Source organism: Myotis brandtii, unplaced genomic scaffold (assembly GCF_000412655.1).
Source record: "Myotis brandtii unplaced genomic scaffold, ASM41265v1 scaffold1020, whole genome shotgun sequence".
NCBI classification, from domain to species: Eukaryota; Metazoa; Chordata; class Mammalia; order Chiroptera; family Vespertilionidae; genus Myotis; species Myotis brandtii.
Window position 1 is genome coordinate 499824 of NW_005353406.1, and position 16092 is coordinate 515915.

General features: G+C 61.4%; 1 protein-coding gene across 1 annotated transcript in view; it reads right to left on the reverse strand.

Annotated features, from left to right (window-relative positions):
* Nucleotides 1-16092, reverse strand: part of TDRD9 (tudor domain containing 9) — a 54506-nt gene that overhangs the window by 3530 nt on the left and 34884 nt on the right. The window contains exons 24-37 of the mRNA XM_005856348.2: nucleotides 15011-15184; nucleotides 12641-12752; nucleotides 11842-12054; nucleotides 11493-11582; nucleotides 10377-10637; nucleotides 9374-9526; nucleotides 8260-8330; nucleotides 5661-5770; nucleotides 5143-5239; nucleotides 2685-2700; nucleotides 2281-2399; nucleotides 2084-2168; nucleotides 1599-1717; nucleotides 640-712 (exon numbers count right to left, since the gene is read on the reverse strand). Coding sequence (XP_005856410.1) covers nucleotides 640-712; nucleotides 1599-1717; nucleotides 2084-2168; nucleotides 2281-2399; nucleotides 2685-2700; nucleotides 5143-5239; nucleotides 5661-5770; nucleotides 8260-8330; nucleotides 9374-9526; nucleotides 10377-10637; nucleotides 11493-11582; nucleotides 11842-12054; nucleotides 12641-12752; nucleotides 15011-15184 — 1693 coding nt within the window. The remainder of the gene's footprint in view (nucleotides 1-639; nucleotides 713-1598; nucleotides 1718-2083; nucleotides 2169-2280; nucleotides 2400-2684; nucleotides 2701-5142; nucleotides 5240-5660; nucleotides 5771-8259; nucleotides 8331-9373; nucleotides 9527-10376; nucleotides 10638-11492; nucleotides 11583-11841; nucleotides 12055-12640; nucleotides 12753-15010; nucleotides 15185-16092) is intronic.

Sequence of the window (16092 nt, forward strand, 5' to 3'; positions counted from 1 at the left end):
CTTGGAGCTGCCATCTTGTTGCTATGAGATTTGGGGAATGGCCCCTCATAGTCCCGAATTGCAATAAATGTGACTCTTTAATTCGACTTCTTCTTGCGTCCTTCTGTGATTCGCAGGGTACATTACAACACTATTTTTAAAAATACATTTTTATTGATTTCAGAGAGGAAGGGAGAGGGAGAGAGAGGTAGAAACATCAATGATAAGAGAGAATCATTGATGGGCTGCCTCCTGCACGCCTCACACTGGGGATCGAGCCCGCAACCCAGGCATGTGCCCTTGAACGGCTGAGCTGGGCCCCAGGTTCCCTGCGGAGGCCCAGACCCCAATGAGATGAGGCCAGGAGGGGACCAGGGCTGGACAAGGTGGTGCGGGTGGGACACAGCTCGAGGGTGGCTGTGCAGGGGCAGGAGCAGGGTCCGCACCGCACCGGCCCCTTCCCAGCCTCCGGCCTCTGAGACCGTGCGAGTGAATGGCTGCTGGCTCACCCGGGAGGTGGCTGTGACGGGGAGCCAGTGTACGGGGACAGCCAGCGCCCCGACAGCCCCAGGGCAGGACCGGGCCAAGTGTCCCGTCCAGAAACGAGGGTCTGCGCGGCCTCCATAACCAGCCGCCTGCTCTCGGGCCGCCGCCACTCACCTGGTTCCACTCGTACGGCTTGTCGGGCCACTTAGGGACCGTTCTCGCCCTCGGTTTCAGCTGACAGAACAAACTAGAAGTTAAAAAAGGACGAGTCACCCACTGCGCTTTTCCTAAAGAGTCAACCCTACACCTTCCCGCGGAATCGCAACCGCAATGAGTTTCAAAGGTCAAAGCGCAGTCTGTTATGCCCGGGACACTGTGGCCACGGCACGCAGAGCAGGCCCCACGCCCACGCCTCTGCCCGAGCATGGTGACCAGCGGGACGTCCGACAGCACGACTCTGACCGGTGCCGGCCACGGCGGTTCTCCCTGCGCACAGACGTGCCCTGCGCACCTCACAGGCTCCCTTACGTGTGACATGTGAACGTCACACACGTTCATGCAGAAGTGTTTTCCTGAGGAGCAGCGAGGAAAGAGAACCAGAACCAGCCTCTCCCAGCTGCTCCCAGCGCTACACCACCCAGCACAGTGCCCACAGCTCCGACGCCCACCCAACGCAGACACGCCGCCGGCTCACGAAGCTCAGGGCGCTGTCTCGGGCAAGGAGGGACCTGCCACCAGCCCCGGTCTGGCTGGGTCTGGCCTTGGGGGTCCAGGCAGTGGCGAGAGGGGGGTCAGGGTGCTTGTCCCTGACCTCCTTCCTGGGGAGGCTCACAGAGGCCGAGCTCAGCCTGCAGGCCCTGCCCCTAAGGGACCCGCTGCCCACTGCGCTTTGAAAGGCTCCCTCGGTTCCATTTTCCTCCAATCACCCCACGTGAGGGTGCCCCTAGCTCCTGCCCGGTCCTACTGACACAGTCACAGGCGGCTGCTCCCCAGGGAGCTGGTGTCCAGCGAGCCGGGACCTCTAGAGGCCGCCTCAGCCCTGGAGCGTCAGTCACCCCGCGACCAGCCTCTCGCGCCCCAAACTCCTGGGAGGGCCCAGCCCGCTGGAGACTGGAGGTGAGCCCACCACTCACCCCAGGAGCTTCTGGCGGACGCTGTCCTGCAGCTGTGCGACCCGTTCTGGGCCCAGGTGCCTGGCCCCGTTGGGCCCATCGCACACCAGCTTGTTGATCGCGGCCCTGAGGATGTTGATCTGCAGAGAAAGGGGCGGGAGCACTCAGTGGCCCTGGGGCAGCTGAGCTCCCTCCAGCTCCTGCTCAGCACCGCCCCCGCCCCTCCCCCCCAGCAAATTACAGACACAAGTCACTTCCACAGCCATAACTTAAGAAACAGTAACAAAAAAGAAGCTAAAATCAGCAAGAAAGGTTCCGCTTAGCATAAGACACTTCCTAAGCCTGCCTCCACCTTGAGCCCCACGTGGCTGTGAGCACACAGCTCAGCCTTCCCGGATCGCAGGCCCGCCTCTTGCTCTGCATGCAATGTTGGCGCGGGATCTCTGTGGTGCGGGGGTGCGGGAGCCCCTGCGGGAGCCTAGCAGGTCATGTGCACAAAACCCTACAGTGTGCGCGGGGCCTGGCTGCTTCTGTCTCACAAAGAGCTGTCCCTTCTGCGTCCCACAGCCCTGAGCGAGCCCCTGCTGCGCACTGTCAGGCGTCCAAGCAGAACAGGAGCGCAGACCAGGAGACCAGCCTCTGGCGCCCCAAACTCCTGGGAGGGCCCAGCCCGCTGGAGGCTGGAGGTGAGCGCACCACTCACCCCAGGAGCTTCTGGCGGACGCTGTCCTGCAGCTGTGCGACCCGTTCTGGGCCCAGGTGCCTGGCCCCGTTGGGCCCATCGCACACCAGCTTGTTGATCGCGGCCCTGAGGATGTTGATCTGCAGAGAAAGGGGCGGGAGCACTCAGTGGCCCTGGGGCAGCTGAGCTCCCTCCAGCTCCTGCTCAGCACCGCCCCCGCCCCTCCCCCCCAGCAAATTACAGACACAAGTCACTTCCACAGCCATAACTTAAGAAACAGTAACAAAAAAGAAGTTAAAATCAGCAAGAAAGGTTCCGCTTAGCATAAGACACTTCCTAAGCCTGTCTCCACCTTGAGCCCCACGTGGCTGTGAGCACACGGCTCAGCCTTCCCGGATCGCAAGCCCGCCTCTAGCTCTGCGTGCGATGTTGGCGCGGGATCTGTGTGGTGTGGGGGTGCGGGAGCCCCTGCAGGAGCCTAGCAGGTCATGTGCACAAAACCCTACAGCGTGTGCAGGGCCTGGCTGCTTCTGTCTCATGAAGAGCTGTCCCTTTGAAGTATGGTATCTATTTGCTTTGTTTAACAATGGACAGGTTATTTTGATTTTCTGAATTATATAAATCATCCCATTCGATTAAATGCCTTATTGATTGTAATGTGAACATCCCATGGGTTGTGGTTATACTGGTCTTAGAAAGCACATTTTTCCTTCACCTGGGAAGGACAGCCACAGGGACAGGGCTCCTGCCAGCACAGGGCGCCCACAGGGACAGGGCTCCTGCCAGCACAGGGCGCCCACAGGGACAGGGCTCCTGCCAGCACAGGGCGCCCACAGGGACAGGGCTCCTGCCAGCACAGGGCGCCCACAGGGACAGGGCTCCTGCCAGCACAGGGCGCCCACAGGGACAGGGCTCCTGCCAGCACAGGGCGCCCACAGGGACAGGGCTCCTGCCAGCACAGGGCGCCCACAGGGACAGGGCTCCTGCCAGCACAGGGCGCCCACAGGGACAGGGCTCCTGCCAGCACAGGGCGCCCACAGGGACAGGGCTCCTGCCAGCACAGGGCGCCCACAGGGACAGGGCTCCTGCCAGCACAGGGCGCCCACAGGGACAGGGCTCCTGCCAGCACAGGGCGCCCACAGGGACAGGGCTCCTGCCAGCACAGGGCGCCCACAGGGACAGGGCTCCTGCCAGCACAGGGCGCCCACAGGGACAGGGCTCCTGCCAGCACAGGGCGCCCACAGGGACAGGGCTCCTGCCAGCACAGGGCGCCCACAGGGACAGGGCTCCTGCCAGCACAGGGCGCCCACAGGGACAGGGCTCCTGCCAGCACAGGGCGCCCACAGGGACAGGGCTCCTGCCAGCACAGGGCGCCCACAGGGACAGGGCTCCTGCCAGCACAGGGCGCCCACAGGGACAGGGCTCCTGCCAGCACAGGGCGCCCACAGGGACAGGGCTCCTGCCAGCACAGGGCGCCCACAGGGACAGGGCTCCTGCCAGCACAGGGCGCCCACAGGGACAGGGCTCCTGCCAGCACAGGGCGCCCACAGGGACAGGGCTCCTGCCAGCACAGGGCGCCCACAGGGACAGGGCTCCTGCCAGCACAGGGCGCCCACAGGGACAGGGCTCCTGCCAGCACAGGGCGCCCACAGGGACAGGGCTCCTGCCAGCACAGGGCGCCCACAGGGACAGGGCTCCTGCCAGCACAGGGCGCCCACAGGGACAGGGCTCCTGCCAGCACAGGGCGCCCACAGGGACAGGGCTCCTGCCAGCACAGGGCGCCCACAGGGACAGGGCTCCTGCCAGCACAGGGCGCCCACAGGGACAGGGCTCCTGCCAGCACAGGGCGCCCACAGGGACAGGGCTCCTGCCAGCACAGGGCGCCCACAGGGACAGGGCTCCTGCCAGCACAGGGCGCCCACAGGGACAGGGCTCCTGCCAGCACAGGGCGCCCACAGGGACAGGGCTCCTGCCAGCACAGGGCGCCCACAGGGACAGGGCTCCTGCCAGCACAGGGCGCCCACAGGGACAGGGCTCCTGCCAGCACAGGGCGCCCACAGGGACAGGGCTCCTGCCAGCACAGGGCGCCCACAGGGACAGGGCTCCTGCCAGCACAGGGCGCCCACAGGGACAGGGCTCCTGCCAGCACAGGGCGCCCACAGGGACAGGGCTCCTGCCAGCACAGGGCGCCCACAGGGACAGGGCTCCTGCCAGCACAGGGCGCCCACAGGGACAGGGCTCCTGCCAGCACAGGGCGCCCACAGGGACAGGGCTCCTGCCAGCACAGGGCGCCCACAGGGACAGGGCTCCTGCCAGCACAGGGCGCCCACAGGGACAGGGCTCCTGCCAGCACAGGGCGCCCACAGGGACAGGGCTCCTGCCAGCACAGGGCGCCCACAGGGACAGGGCTCCTGCCAGCACAGGGCGCCCACAGGGACAGGGCTCCTGCCAGCACAGGGCGCCCACAGGGACAGGGCTCCTGCCAGCACAGGGCGCCCACAGGGACAGGGCTCCTGCCAGCACAGGGCGCCCACAGGGACAGGGCTCCTGCCAGCACAGGGCGCCCACAGGGACAGGGCTCCTGCCAGCACAGGGCGCCCACAGGGACAGGGCTCCTGCCAGCACAGGGCGCCCACAGGGACAGGGCTCCTGCCAGCACAGGGCGCCCACAGGGACAGGGCTCCTGCCAGCACAGGGCGCCCACAGGGACAGGGCTCCTGCCAGCACAGGGCGCCCACAGGGACAGGGCTCCTGCCAGCACAGGGCGCCCACAAGGACAGGGCTCCCGCCAGCACAGGGCGTCCGCCAGCAGCAGGTGCGTTGCAGCCGGTTTGTGGCAACCACCTTCTCTGCCGCCCGGTTCCCATCAGAGGCCTGGGGTACCTGAGCTCCATCACCGGGGCGAACAGCATGCTGAGCAGGGCGGGCAGGCCGGGGATGTGCGGCAGCAGCGATGTCTCCCTCAGCAGCATGGTGGACCCTGTGGACAGGTGCGCGGGTCCCTGTCAGAAGCCCCGCTGCTGCCCTGGCCCCACAGTCACACCCGCAGCCCAGTGCCCCTGTGGCCAGTCCCACGGCCCTGCAGACAGACGCCTGTCCCAGCCTCAGCCCAGTGACCTCTGCTCGGGGCCTTCTCTCCCTTCCTCCTCACTAGGCAGCCGGTCTGCAGGGCCACGACTTAGACGCTCCCCTGTGCAGCCCAGCGGGGAAGAGGGAGGGGGCAGCTGCTTCTGGGACAGGGGAGGCTGAGGCTCCCTCTCTCAGACCTGCCTCCGCCCACCGCTCAGGGAGCAGCCTGACCACAGGACCACACGCCTGCACCAGCCTCAGGACAGGGAGCTAGAAGGAGGGAGGGGGCAGGGAGGGGGAGAGGAGCAGGGAGGGGGCACAGCCGCACTCACCAGTCGCGTTGACGGAAAGCGAGGCTGCCACCAGCACCCTCTGGTGCAGGTCCTCGGGGCTGTCGCTGATGGCCACAGAGTTGATGCTCTCCTTCTCAATCCAAACGCGCCTGGAAGGAGGGCACAGGTGCTGTGGGTCCTGCCTGGGCGTGTGGGTGCCCACCCGTGACGGGTCCCCCGCGCAGTCAAACCCAAGGCCTCCTTGGACACTTTCACCGTGTTCTGTTGGGGGTTTGAGGGGGTGGCTTAAAAGGCAGCAGTTAGAAAAGGAAGCTCCAAAAATTAGAAGGATTTGAAGGAATGAATCAGTCACAGCTGGTAGAGGTAGCCCAGAAAGTCTTTAACATGCAGCTGTGCGACCCGTTCTGGGCCCAGGTGCCTGGCCCCGTTGGGCCCGTCGCACACCAGCTTGTTGATCGCGGCCCTGAGGATGTTGATCTGCAGAGAAAGGGGCGGGAGCACTCAGTGGCCCTGGGGCAGCTGAGCTCCCTCCAGCTCCTGCTCAGCACCGCCCCCGCCCCTCCCCCCCAGCAAATTACAGACACAAGTCACTTCCACAGCCATAACTTAAGAAACAGTAACAAAAAAGAAGTTAAAATCAGCAAGAAAGGTTCCGCTTAGCATAAGACACTTCCTAAGCCTGCCTCCACCTTGAGCCCCACGTGGCTGTGAGCACACAGCTCAGCCTTCCCGGATCGCAGGCCCGCCTCTTGCTCTGCATGCAATGTTGGCGCGGGATCTCTGTGGTGCGGGGGTGCGGGAGCCCCTGCGGGAGCCTAGCAGGTCATGTGCACAAAACCCTACAGTGTGCGCGGGGCCCACCATGCCACCATTGCTGGCTGGAGGCAAGCGCTTTTTCCCAGTGGGAACAGAGAGAAAAGGGCTGCCAGATAAAAATGCCTCTCCCCCTGTAGCGGGAGCACCTCTACTGGTCACCTGGGGACCTGCGCAGAGCTCCCTGCTTCCACCTATCAGGCTCCCATCTCCCGTGCCCTCTGCTCACCGGGGTTGTAATTGCCTCTCATCCCCCAAGGGGTTATTTTGAGTAGGTGGTGAGGAGGGAAATTTCCCTGTGCCTCCTTGTGCCTCCCTGCACCCCAATGAAACCCAAGGCCTCCTTGGACACTTTCACCGTGTTCTTCGCACCCACTCCCTGGCGTCAGTATCACCCACATGCTGACAGCGCCGCAGACTCTGCCTCTCCTCCCGACCTTGGCGGCCCCCACCTGCACCCCAGGCAGCCACCCCAGGGAGGGACATGCAGAGGAAACGCCCGGTGGGGAGCGGCCTTCGGCGCGTCCCTCCCCATCATCCTGCGGACACCACACCCACACGCTCGGGAGAGCAAGAGCGGGGGGGCTCTGGGCCCGGCCCTGGATGCCATGTGGTCCATTGCATTAAGTGAAATGGGCACCAAGACAAAAGGAGACGGGGAATGGAAGAAGGAAAGGAAAGGCTGGCAGCAAACTAGGAAGGCATTAGTATGCCTATTGTAGGAAGTAGGGGCGCTGGAAGAGAGAATATCCTGGGAGGTTAACAAAGGAAAGCGGAAGGCTGAGGGAAAACCCAGGCTCTGAAGGATTTACACTCAGGGAAGGGGACGAATAGGGCCAAGACTCCTTTTCCTTGAACCCCTTAGAGCCCAGAATAATAATTTTTATAAATAGGACCCCCAGTTAGTTTCCTGGTGTACTCTGGGGCAGCCTATTGAGTCTTGACAGAGCCAGTGGGACCCAAGACCTCTGAAAGGCATCAGTCGAAAATGCACGCAGTAGGGCTGCCCCCGGCACCCGACCTCAAACCAGCTCTGCAGCCCCTCTGCCCCCCACCCGACTGCCCCCTTCACTAGTGCACTCTCTCCAGGGAGGCCTCACCCCTGCGCTGGACCGTTCCCACCTGGCCCTCACCTCCCACACCACACACCTGGGCTGCCTGCACCCGTGAGGCCTCAAGTTCTCTGGAAAACCTGCCTGTGTGGGGGGCCCTCCCGGTGCTTTCTGAATGCTGTGGCCCCCCAAGACCTTCATCACCTGCCGTGTAATGACCGCTTTCTCCTGCGTACCCCACACTGGACCCAACATTTTTGGGAGGTCACTGACTGCATTTGTTCACTACTGACCCCCCCAAACTGTGCAGTTCTCAGAACCCGGGGGCAGTCCCAGGTTTGCTGAATGAATAACAACAATAAGAACAGAAAAAAACAAAGTCTTTGATGGAAAATACTCAAAAACATCTTACACAGAACGGCTTTCAGATCAGAGAGAGGGAGAGAGGGAGGGAGGGAGGGAGGGGGAGAGAGGGAGAGAGAAGGAGAGAGACTGGGACAGTGTCAGCCCGAACACTGAAGGGTCTCGGGTTCGATTCCCGGTCGAGGGCGCCTGCCTGGGTTGTGGTTCGCTCCCCACCCCCAGTCGGCATGTGGGTGGGAGACAACCACTGTGTCTCCCTTCATCAATGTTTCTCTCTCCATCTCCCTCCCTCCCTTCCTCTCTAGAAAACGTAACAGCGCCCACATGTTAGGGTGCAGGAGAGCCATTTCTGACGAGCTCTGTACACATGGGAGCAAGAGTGAATGCCCACAGGAATGAGCAAATCGTACCTGAACTTGGATATTCTGGTCAAACTGTGACACTTCAGCTCGTAGGGGTTAAAAGGCCCGTGAAGTACTGCCTGTGCACACAACACACACGTTACCAGGAAGCAAGATATCCCTTCACATGCATTTAAACCCAAAAGTCAGCTCTATTTCAAAAAAAGAAAGATGCGCCCGCCGGCGTGGCTCAGTGGTTGAGCATCGGCCTATGAACCTGGAGGTCAGGGCACAGGCCTGGGTTGTGGGCTCGATCTCCAGTAGGGGGCGTGCAGGGGGCAGCCCATCAATGATCCTCTCTCACCATTGATGTTTCTGTCTCTCTCCCTCCCGCTTCCTCTCTGAGATCAACAAAAAGGTCCTTGTCTGGACTCCCCGGCAGGATCCCGGAGGAAACCACTCCTCCCTCGCCGTGCGCACTGCAGAGCCTCTGCCCACAGGCCATGCGAGCACGCCAGCCCCGGGGGTGTCAGCCCGCACACTGAAGGGTCTCAGGTTCGATTCCCGGTCAAGGGCACGTGCCTGGGTTGTGGTTCGCTCCCCACCCCCAGTCGGCGTGTGGGTGGGAGACAACCACTGTGTCTCCCTTCATCGATGTTTCTCTCTCCATCTCCCTCCCTCCCTTCCTCTCGGACCCCAACTGGCGTTGTTTCCTCCCCTGATACACAAGCCAGCTCACCTGTGGAAAGGTTGGTCTAAAAAAAAGCCTAGCCCTGCTGGTGGCTCAGTGGCTGAGAGTGTCAGCCCGAACACTGAAGGGTCTCGGGTTCGATTCCCGGTCGAGGGCGCCTGCCTGGGTTGTGGTTCGCTCCCCACCCCCAGTCGGCATGTGGGTGGGAGACAACCACTGTGTCTCCCTTCATCAATGTTTCTCTCTCCATCTCCCTCCCTCCCTTCCTCTCTCTCTGAAAAGCCATGGAAAACACGTCCTCAGGTGAGGAGTAACAAAAATGAGTGACATGCGCTTATGACTTGTGTTTGAGAAAGACGAGTCCAAGCGTCCCCTACAGCAAACCCCGGTTTCTCTTGGTAACAGGCTCCCGGGGGAAGGGGCTGGAGCCAGGAGAACGGTCGTGCCCGTGCCCCCCCTGGGGTGGGCAGCGCGAGCGAGGTCAGGATGTACCTTGTGGTTTGGGGGCCCCAGCTTGTTGGAGGAAAAGCTGTCCAGCAAGACCCGGATCAGGTGCTTCTCACTGTCCTTCGTGGGGGACGGCACACACATGTCCATCACGTGTTCTGATTTGGAAAAGAGACCCTTGAGAGCTTCGTGGCTTTGCTGGACAAAATGAGGAAAGCGCGTTTTACTACAAGGGAAGTCGGTATGAAAAGCCTTTATCCCAAACTAATCCAAGTGCTTCTTAGGCATGACCTCTCCCTAGCTCCATGGTCGGCAAACCACGGCTCGCAACCCACATGCGGCTCTTTGGCCCCTTGAGTGTGGCTCTTCCACAAAATACCATGTGCGGGTGCGCACGTACAGTGCGATTGAAACTTCGTGGCCCATGTGCAGAAGCCGGCATTTTGTGAAAGAGCCGGTATTTTGTGGAAGAGCCACACTCAAGGGGCCAAAGAGCCGCATGTGGCTCGAGAGCCGTGGTTTGCTGAGCCGCAGTTTGCCGACCATTGCCCTAGCTCATCTCTGGGATCGAGGTGTCCGGAGGTAATTCTACCAAAGACACGAGAAGTGGGACCAGCTTCCAGAGGGCTTGGCCCACGCCTGCACGGCCTTCCACCACCAGCGCTGGGGAGCCAGGAGGGGTGGAGAGCGAGGAGGTTGGAGAGTGAAGAGGTTGGAGAGCGAGGAGGTTGGAGAGCGCTGTCTGCCTGGGGATGTCACCAGGACTGGAAGTGTGTCCACAGACGGGCAGCTCTCGCTCACGGCCCACCCACCCCTCCTCTCCGGCAGGGTCACAGGATGAAACCCCGCCGGCAACAGCAGCCTGGGAAGCGCCCCTCTAACCCGCAGACCAAGAGGAACAGCTGCAGAAACGATTTTCACACTTTAAATGTTTGAATGATAGGAAACCACCACCACCACCCGGCCACCATAGTCTCTGAGAAACCTCGCTGACCCAAGAGGGCAGCTCAGGTCCTAACAGGAGGCACCCTGCGCCCCCCGTGCGCACCCGGGACTCGTAGCACTCCTCGGCCAGCTCGGCGTGGCCCTCCTCGATGAGCACATCCCTGATGTTGACGAAGTCCTGCAGCCCCGAGGACAGGTACAGGTCCACGTGCAGGACGCTGTGCACCACGGAGAAGACCTTGACGAGTAGTGCGCGGCCGCTGACCAGGGCAGCGAAGCGCCGGCTGGCCTCTCCGCTCCAGTGCTCGCCGCACACCAGGGACCTCGCCGAGGGGCGCAGTCTGCAGACCTTGAACTCCAGCGCCTGCGGGTAAGGGCAGGGCAGGCCAGGTCAATGAGCCAGCCACCCCAAGGGTCTGCCCTGTGATTCACAGCGCTCTCGTAAACCCACTCTAGCCCGGCCCGTGTGGCTCAGTGGTTGAGCTGGTCCCATAAACCAGGTCACTAGCTCTGTTCCTGCTTGGGGAACAGGTCCAGATTTTGGGCTGATCCCCGGTGGGGGGCGTGCAGGAGGCAGCGGATCGATGATTCTTCTCACATGGATATGTCTACCTCTCTCTCCCTCTCCCTTCCTCTCCGTAACCAATGAAAAAGCACCCGAGCTGAGTGAGGCTCCAGGGGGAGGGGCCTGCGTTCGCTCCTCAGCAGCAATGCAGGTGCAGGACTGTCTCAGCAGGACAGACTGCGGGTCCGGCTGTCTCTAGCCACCGGAAGTCTCCCCGGTTTCAATGTGACCAGAAACCTTGTACCAAGTACGAAACCATCCGTATATATATTTTTAAAATACATTTTGTTGATTTTTTACAGAGAGGAAGGGAGAGGGATAGAGAGTTAGAAGCATTGATGAGAGAGAAACATCAATCAGCTGCCTCCTGCACACCCCGCACTGGGGATGTGTCCGCAACCAAGGTACATGCCCTTGACCGGAATCGAACCTGGGACCCTTCAGTCCACAGGCCGATGCCCCATCCACTGAGGCAAACCAGTTAGGGCCATCCGTATATTTTAACTCACTTCCAAAACAACACTGGCAAAAACACCTACAGCGATACGTTTTTAGGAAAAAGCAGAGGCCCGATTTGGCTGGTGTCACAGAACAAGCCCCTCCCGCTCCAGCCTCGGCCCGCCTCCCGGCCCACCGCACAGGAGCCCGCCCCACCTGGAACGGAAGTTCGAGAAGCTGGCTGGGAATCTCCATTAAAAGGTCCAGGTCCACATGAGACTTGTTGCCGTAGTCCACGAAAAACACCTACAGGATGAAGAGGGGAGCACGCTAGTGCGAGGCCAGCGCTGTCCCTCCTGTGTCCACGTGTCAGCCAGGGCAGTGCACGCGCCCTCTGCTCCACCCCGCAGGACTCTGGGACCGAGCTTCCACGTGTCCCGGAGGGAGAGCGCTTCCTGCCGGGCCGCTTGCCTAACTCTCATTATTTCCTATTTCGTTTCCACTCGGGTGAGGACTCTGCCTGAACTGCGCCGGGTCCCTCCCCGAGCGGCGGCAGCAGACGCACCTCGGCAGAACTCCCCGACACGTACAGGATCTGCGCCCTGAAGTAGCTGCGCTCATCCGAGTCGGCAAAAGGCGCCAGGCAGACCAGGTCCGGGTGCGGGTGGACGGCCAAGGGCGCCAGCTTCAGGCGCTTGATCTCTGCCGTCAGCTTCTTCAGAATCACGGCGTTCTTCTCGTCGATCCTGTACCCCCAGAAGTGCCCCACCTCCACCACCTGCAGGAGGAGGGCGCCGTGAGGTCCAGGCCCCTGGGCAGGGCTCCAGCTCCAACCACATGGCGGGCCGGGCCGGGGGGCCGCAGGCTCCCAGCAGCGCCCAGGAAAGGGGTTCTGCGGCAGCCCGGTCTCCCACCACCACAGCAGGAGCAGGAGGCCCAACGAGGCAGCCCTGCCCACTGCGCCACCCGCTGCCCTGGAGCCAGCTGTCGCTGTGGCGGCCCAATGGCGTGGCTGCGACGCACCAAGAAGCACGCCTGTACTCCGACTGACATTTTAGCTCACGGACACCCTCAGGAATACCGGCGCCGACGCTAACTGTGTTGACGTAAACGGACATAAATAGTACAGGCCAGGCATATACTATTATTCCAATTAACACTTCTACATGTGTCTTGTGGCTAAAACTGGTTTTTAGTGTTTAAACGTAACATTTACAAATTCCACTCTGAGTCGAGAATGGACTTGTGCTTCCTTCTGTGTGTGGCCACATCGGCCACGCCCTCCCAGGTGACTAAGGTGTGTGAGGACCACGTGGTGACACTCGCAACTCTGACGAAGGTGCGGAAGCTCTCGGGACTCCTACCTCCGTGACGTCGACCGTGAGGAAGAGGTCTGGGACCAGCCGGGACCTGCCTGTCGTGCTGAAGGACACCTGGACGGGGTCCACCGTCTGCTTCTGGAAGTCCACGTTCACCCTGCGCAGGGTTGAGAGAAGGAGTCGCAGGCCAGTGTGACAGAAAAGGCGTGTGCGCGGTGACGGCACTGCCGGACCAGCCTGCCGCCTCCGCGGGACAAGAACACGCTCCTCAAACACCTGCCGAGAGGGGCTTGGTCCCCTCAGCGCGAGTGTCTGCTGCTTCCTGAACGGCCACACGCCCTCAGGGATACAGTCCACGGTCGGAGCTTACAGGCTAGCTGCAGGGCTGCCGTGCTGCCCAGAGGTGCAGAGGGCAGCGGCCTGGGCCTCCAGAACACGGCAGCGGCCAGGCGGCCAGGTTCCCGGAGACCAGGAAGAGCCTCACCCTCAGAGCTTAAGACAGCGACCTAACGCTGGAGAGTATGAAACACAGCTTTGCTGGAAATAAAAGTTTCCTTCCGAACGCTTTTCTTTTGACCATAAAATGAAGGATTATAACAGATCCAGTCCCACTTACTGAATACGAGCAGCTGAGGCAAAGGCACCCACCAGATGGTCCTTGTTCCAGGCCCACCACGCCCCACGCCTGGGCCCGGCAGCCCACGATGGCGCTCAGGGCACACACGGCCCTCACCAGCTCGAGCTCCTGGTGCAGTAAACATTCCGAGTGGAGATGATGGAGGAGAAGGCCTCCCACGGGCTGTGCGAACAGGGCCCAGCGGCACCGTGACGCTGCACGGAGTGCAGGGCCCAAGAGAAGGAAGTTCAGGCGCTTGACGGCCGCTGCCCAGCAGCAAGGGCCACAGGCGGGCACCAGCCCAGGGCAGCCCGCCCTCCTGGGCACAGGGCAGCCCGCTCACCAGGGAAGGGCTATCTTGTGCGCGCACGCAGCCAGGTGCTCCGAGGCCCTCCGCCCGCCCACTGTCTGCTGAGAACAGAGCACAGCGCACTTTGCTCACAGAGGAGATGGACAGCGAGGAGGAAGAAGGGGCCTGAGGTTCGGTCCCCACCGTCTAAACCGGCCAGTGCTGAACGCGTCCCCGCCACCTCCGCAGCCGCACACTCAGCAGCGTGGCCCGCTTCACAGCAGTGCGCGCAGTGGGAGCGCAAGCAAGGTTAGTCGTTCATTACCACTCAGAGGAGACAAGGGAGCAAAAAGGACACTCCCGCCCGGTTACAGAACGGGAGGGACCTGGACAGACGCTTGCAAAGCCGACAGGCGCACGAGAAGGCGCTCCACGCCAGCAAACCTCGATGAGTGGCCACGTCACCCCGCGGCAGCACCAACACGGCCCCAACCCCTGCAAAGCCGACAGGCGCACGAGAACTGCGGGGGCCACACCGGGCAGCCAGGGACACAGCCTGGAGGCCCTCAAACTCACACACAGAGCTCCCGGAGACCAGCAGTCCCTCTTCTGTGCGTTTAGCCAAGGCCAAGGCCACGGAAACACTGACTCGCAACAAGACCCGCCCCTGCTCCCAGCAGCCAGGGCACGGAGACGACCCTCATGCCCGCTGGATGAGGGGGTAGGGAAAGGGTGGCATGTTATTCAGCCATAAAACACAAGGAAGTCTCATCATTTGAGACAATTTGGATGGACCTTGAAGGCATCGCCCTAAGGGAAATCTAAAACAAAAACGAAGACCACACGCACAAAGAAAACTCTCAGGCCCTACCGGCCTGGCTCAGTGGTTGAACGTCGACCTATGAACCAGGAGGTCACAGTTCGATTCCCAGTCAGGGCCAGGCCCGGTTGCAGGCTTGATCCCCGGAGGGGGGCGTGCAAGAGGCAGCTGATCAATGATTCTCTCATCATTGATGTTTCTCTCTCCCTCTCCCTCCCTCCCTGAAATCAATAAAAACATATTTTAAAAAATAAAAAGAGCTCATACTTGTGGTTCTGGGAGGCGGGAGGGGGCGGGGAAGGGAAATTGGAGGAAGGTGCTCAGAGGACAGGAAGGTCCAGCTGCAGACCCTCAGTCCACACTGCCCCCAGCGGACCGGACAGGTGTTAGGAGTGAACCCCGGTTCTCATCACCAGAAGACCTTCTGTTTTCTGCTTTCTCTGCTGTGTCTGGGAGGCGGGTGTCAGTGAACCGCGTGTGGTGATCACTCTACAACCCACGTGAACCGCACCAGCACGCTTAAGCCTGAACTTGCTCAGTGAAACGGGAAGATGGAAACCCTGAGACTCCGAGAGGCGAGTGATGTGCCCAGCAGGCAGTGCTTCCAGTCGGAGCTTGAGCGAGGTTGGCCGTGTAAGGAAACTGGGGCATGTGGAGGCGTGGGCAGAGCCTGGCCCTCCCCTGCAGTACCTGGTGCTCCTGAGCCTGGACACGGCGCCCCCCTGCACCCGGCCCTCGATCTCCTCTGCCGAGTGCACGCTGAGCTCCAGGGCCACCTTGAGCTGAGACATCTTCACCGCCATGTACACCGCAGGCAGGACCTTGAACCTCTCGGTTGGGTTCCGGGAAAACTCCACGAAGGCTCTGTTCCGCAAGGCAATTAAAGTAAAGTTACTGCCCTGGCCGGCCTGGCTCAGTAGACAGAGCGTCGGCCTGCGGACTGAAGGGTCCCGGGTTTGATTCCGGTCAGGGGCATGTGCCTCGGTTGCAGGCTCCCGGCCCTGGTCAGGGGCATGGGCCCTGGTCGGGGGCACGCAGGAGGCAACCAATCAATGTGTCTCTCTCACATCGATGTTTCTCTCTGTCTCCTCCTTTCCCTTCCATTCTCTCTAAAAGTCAATGGAAAAAATATCCTCGGATGAGGATTACAAAATATAAATAAGTAAATAAAAATGAAGTTACCCAGCACCTGGGAAAGCAACTGAGTGCATGAACTTCTCTCAGGTGAGAGGTGCTCAGTCACACCTCTCCTCAGGACACCAGTGCCCCTCCCTCACCGAGAGAAGTGGCCACGACAGTGACATGTCACTTCACTGACATCAGGGATCCTCCTGCAGAAGATGCAGACGGAACTTTCGGGCAAGAAATATCTATGTTCATGGTTAGAACAGAACGGCAGGTTTGGGCTTCCTTTCTATTTTATTGTGAAATGAACTGCAGAGAAGAGGAAACCACACACGAGCAGGTCTTGGTGGCCTCCCTCCAGACACCAAGCTATCACCCAGCAGAGTGGCAGCTGCCCCTCCCCCACCCACCTGGGGGTCAGGCTGCAGGGCACCTGCCCTACACCTCCTTCAAGTACACGGGCTGGTGAATGTCAAATGCCCGGATCAACATATTCCCCCCACGACTGCCACGGAGTGAGGGACGCCCGTGCTGGAGGGCAGTGAGCCGAGGGCAGGCAGCCCAGTGGGGCCCTCACGGGAGCGGGGGGCCTGCTCCAGCCCTCCGCAGAGGAACCTCTGGGACCTTCCTCTCACTGTCCCGCCTGT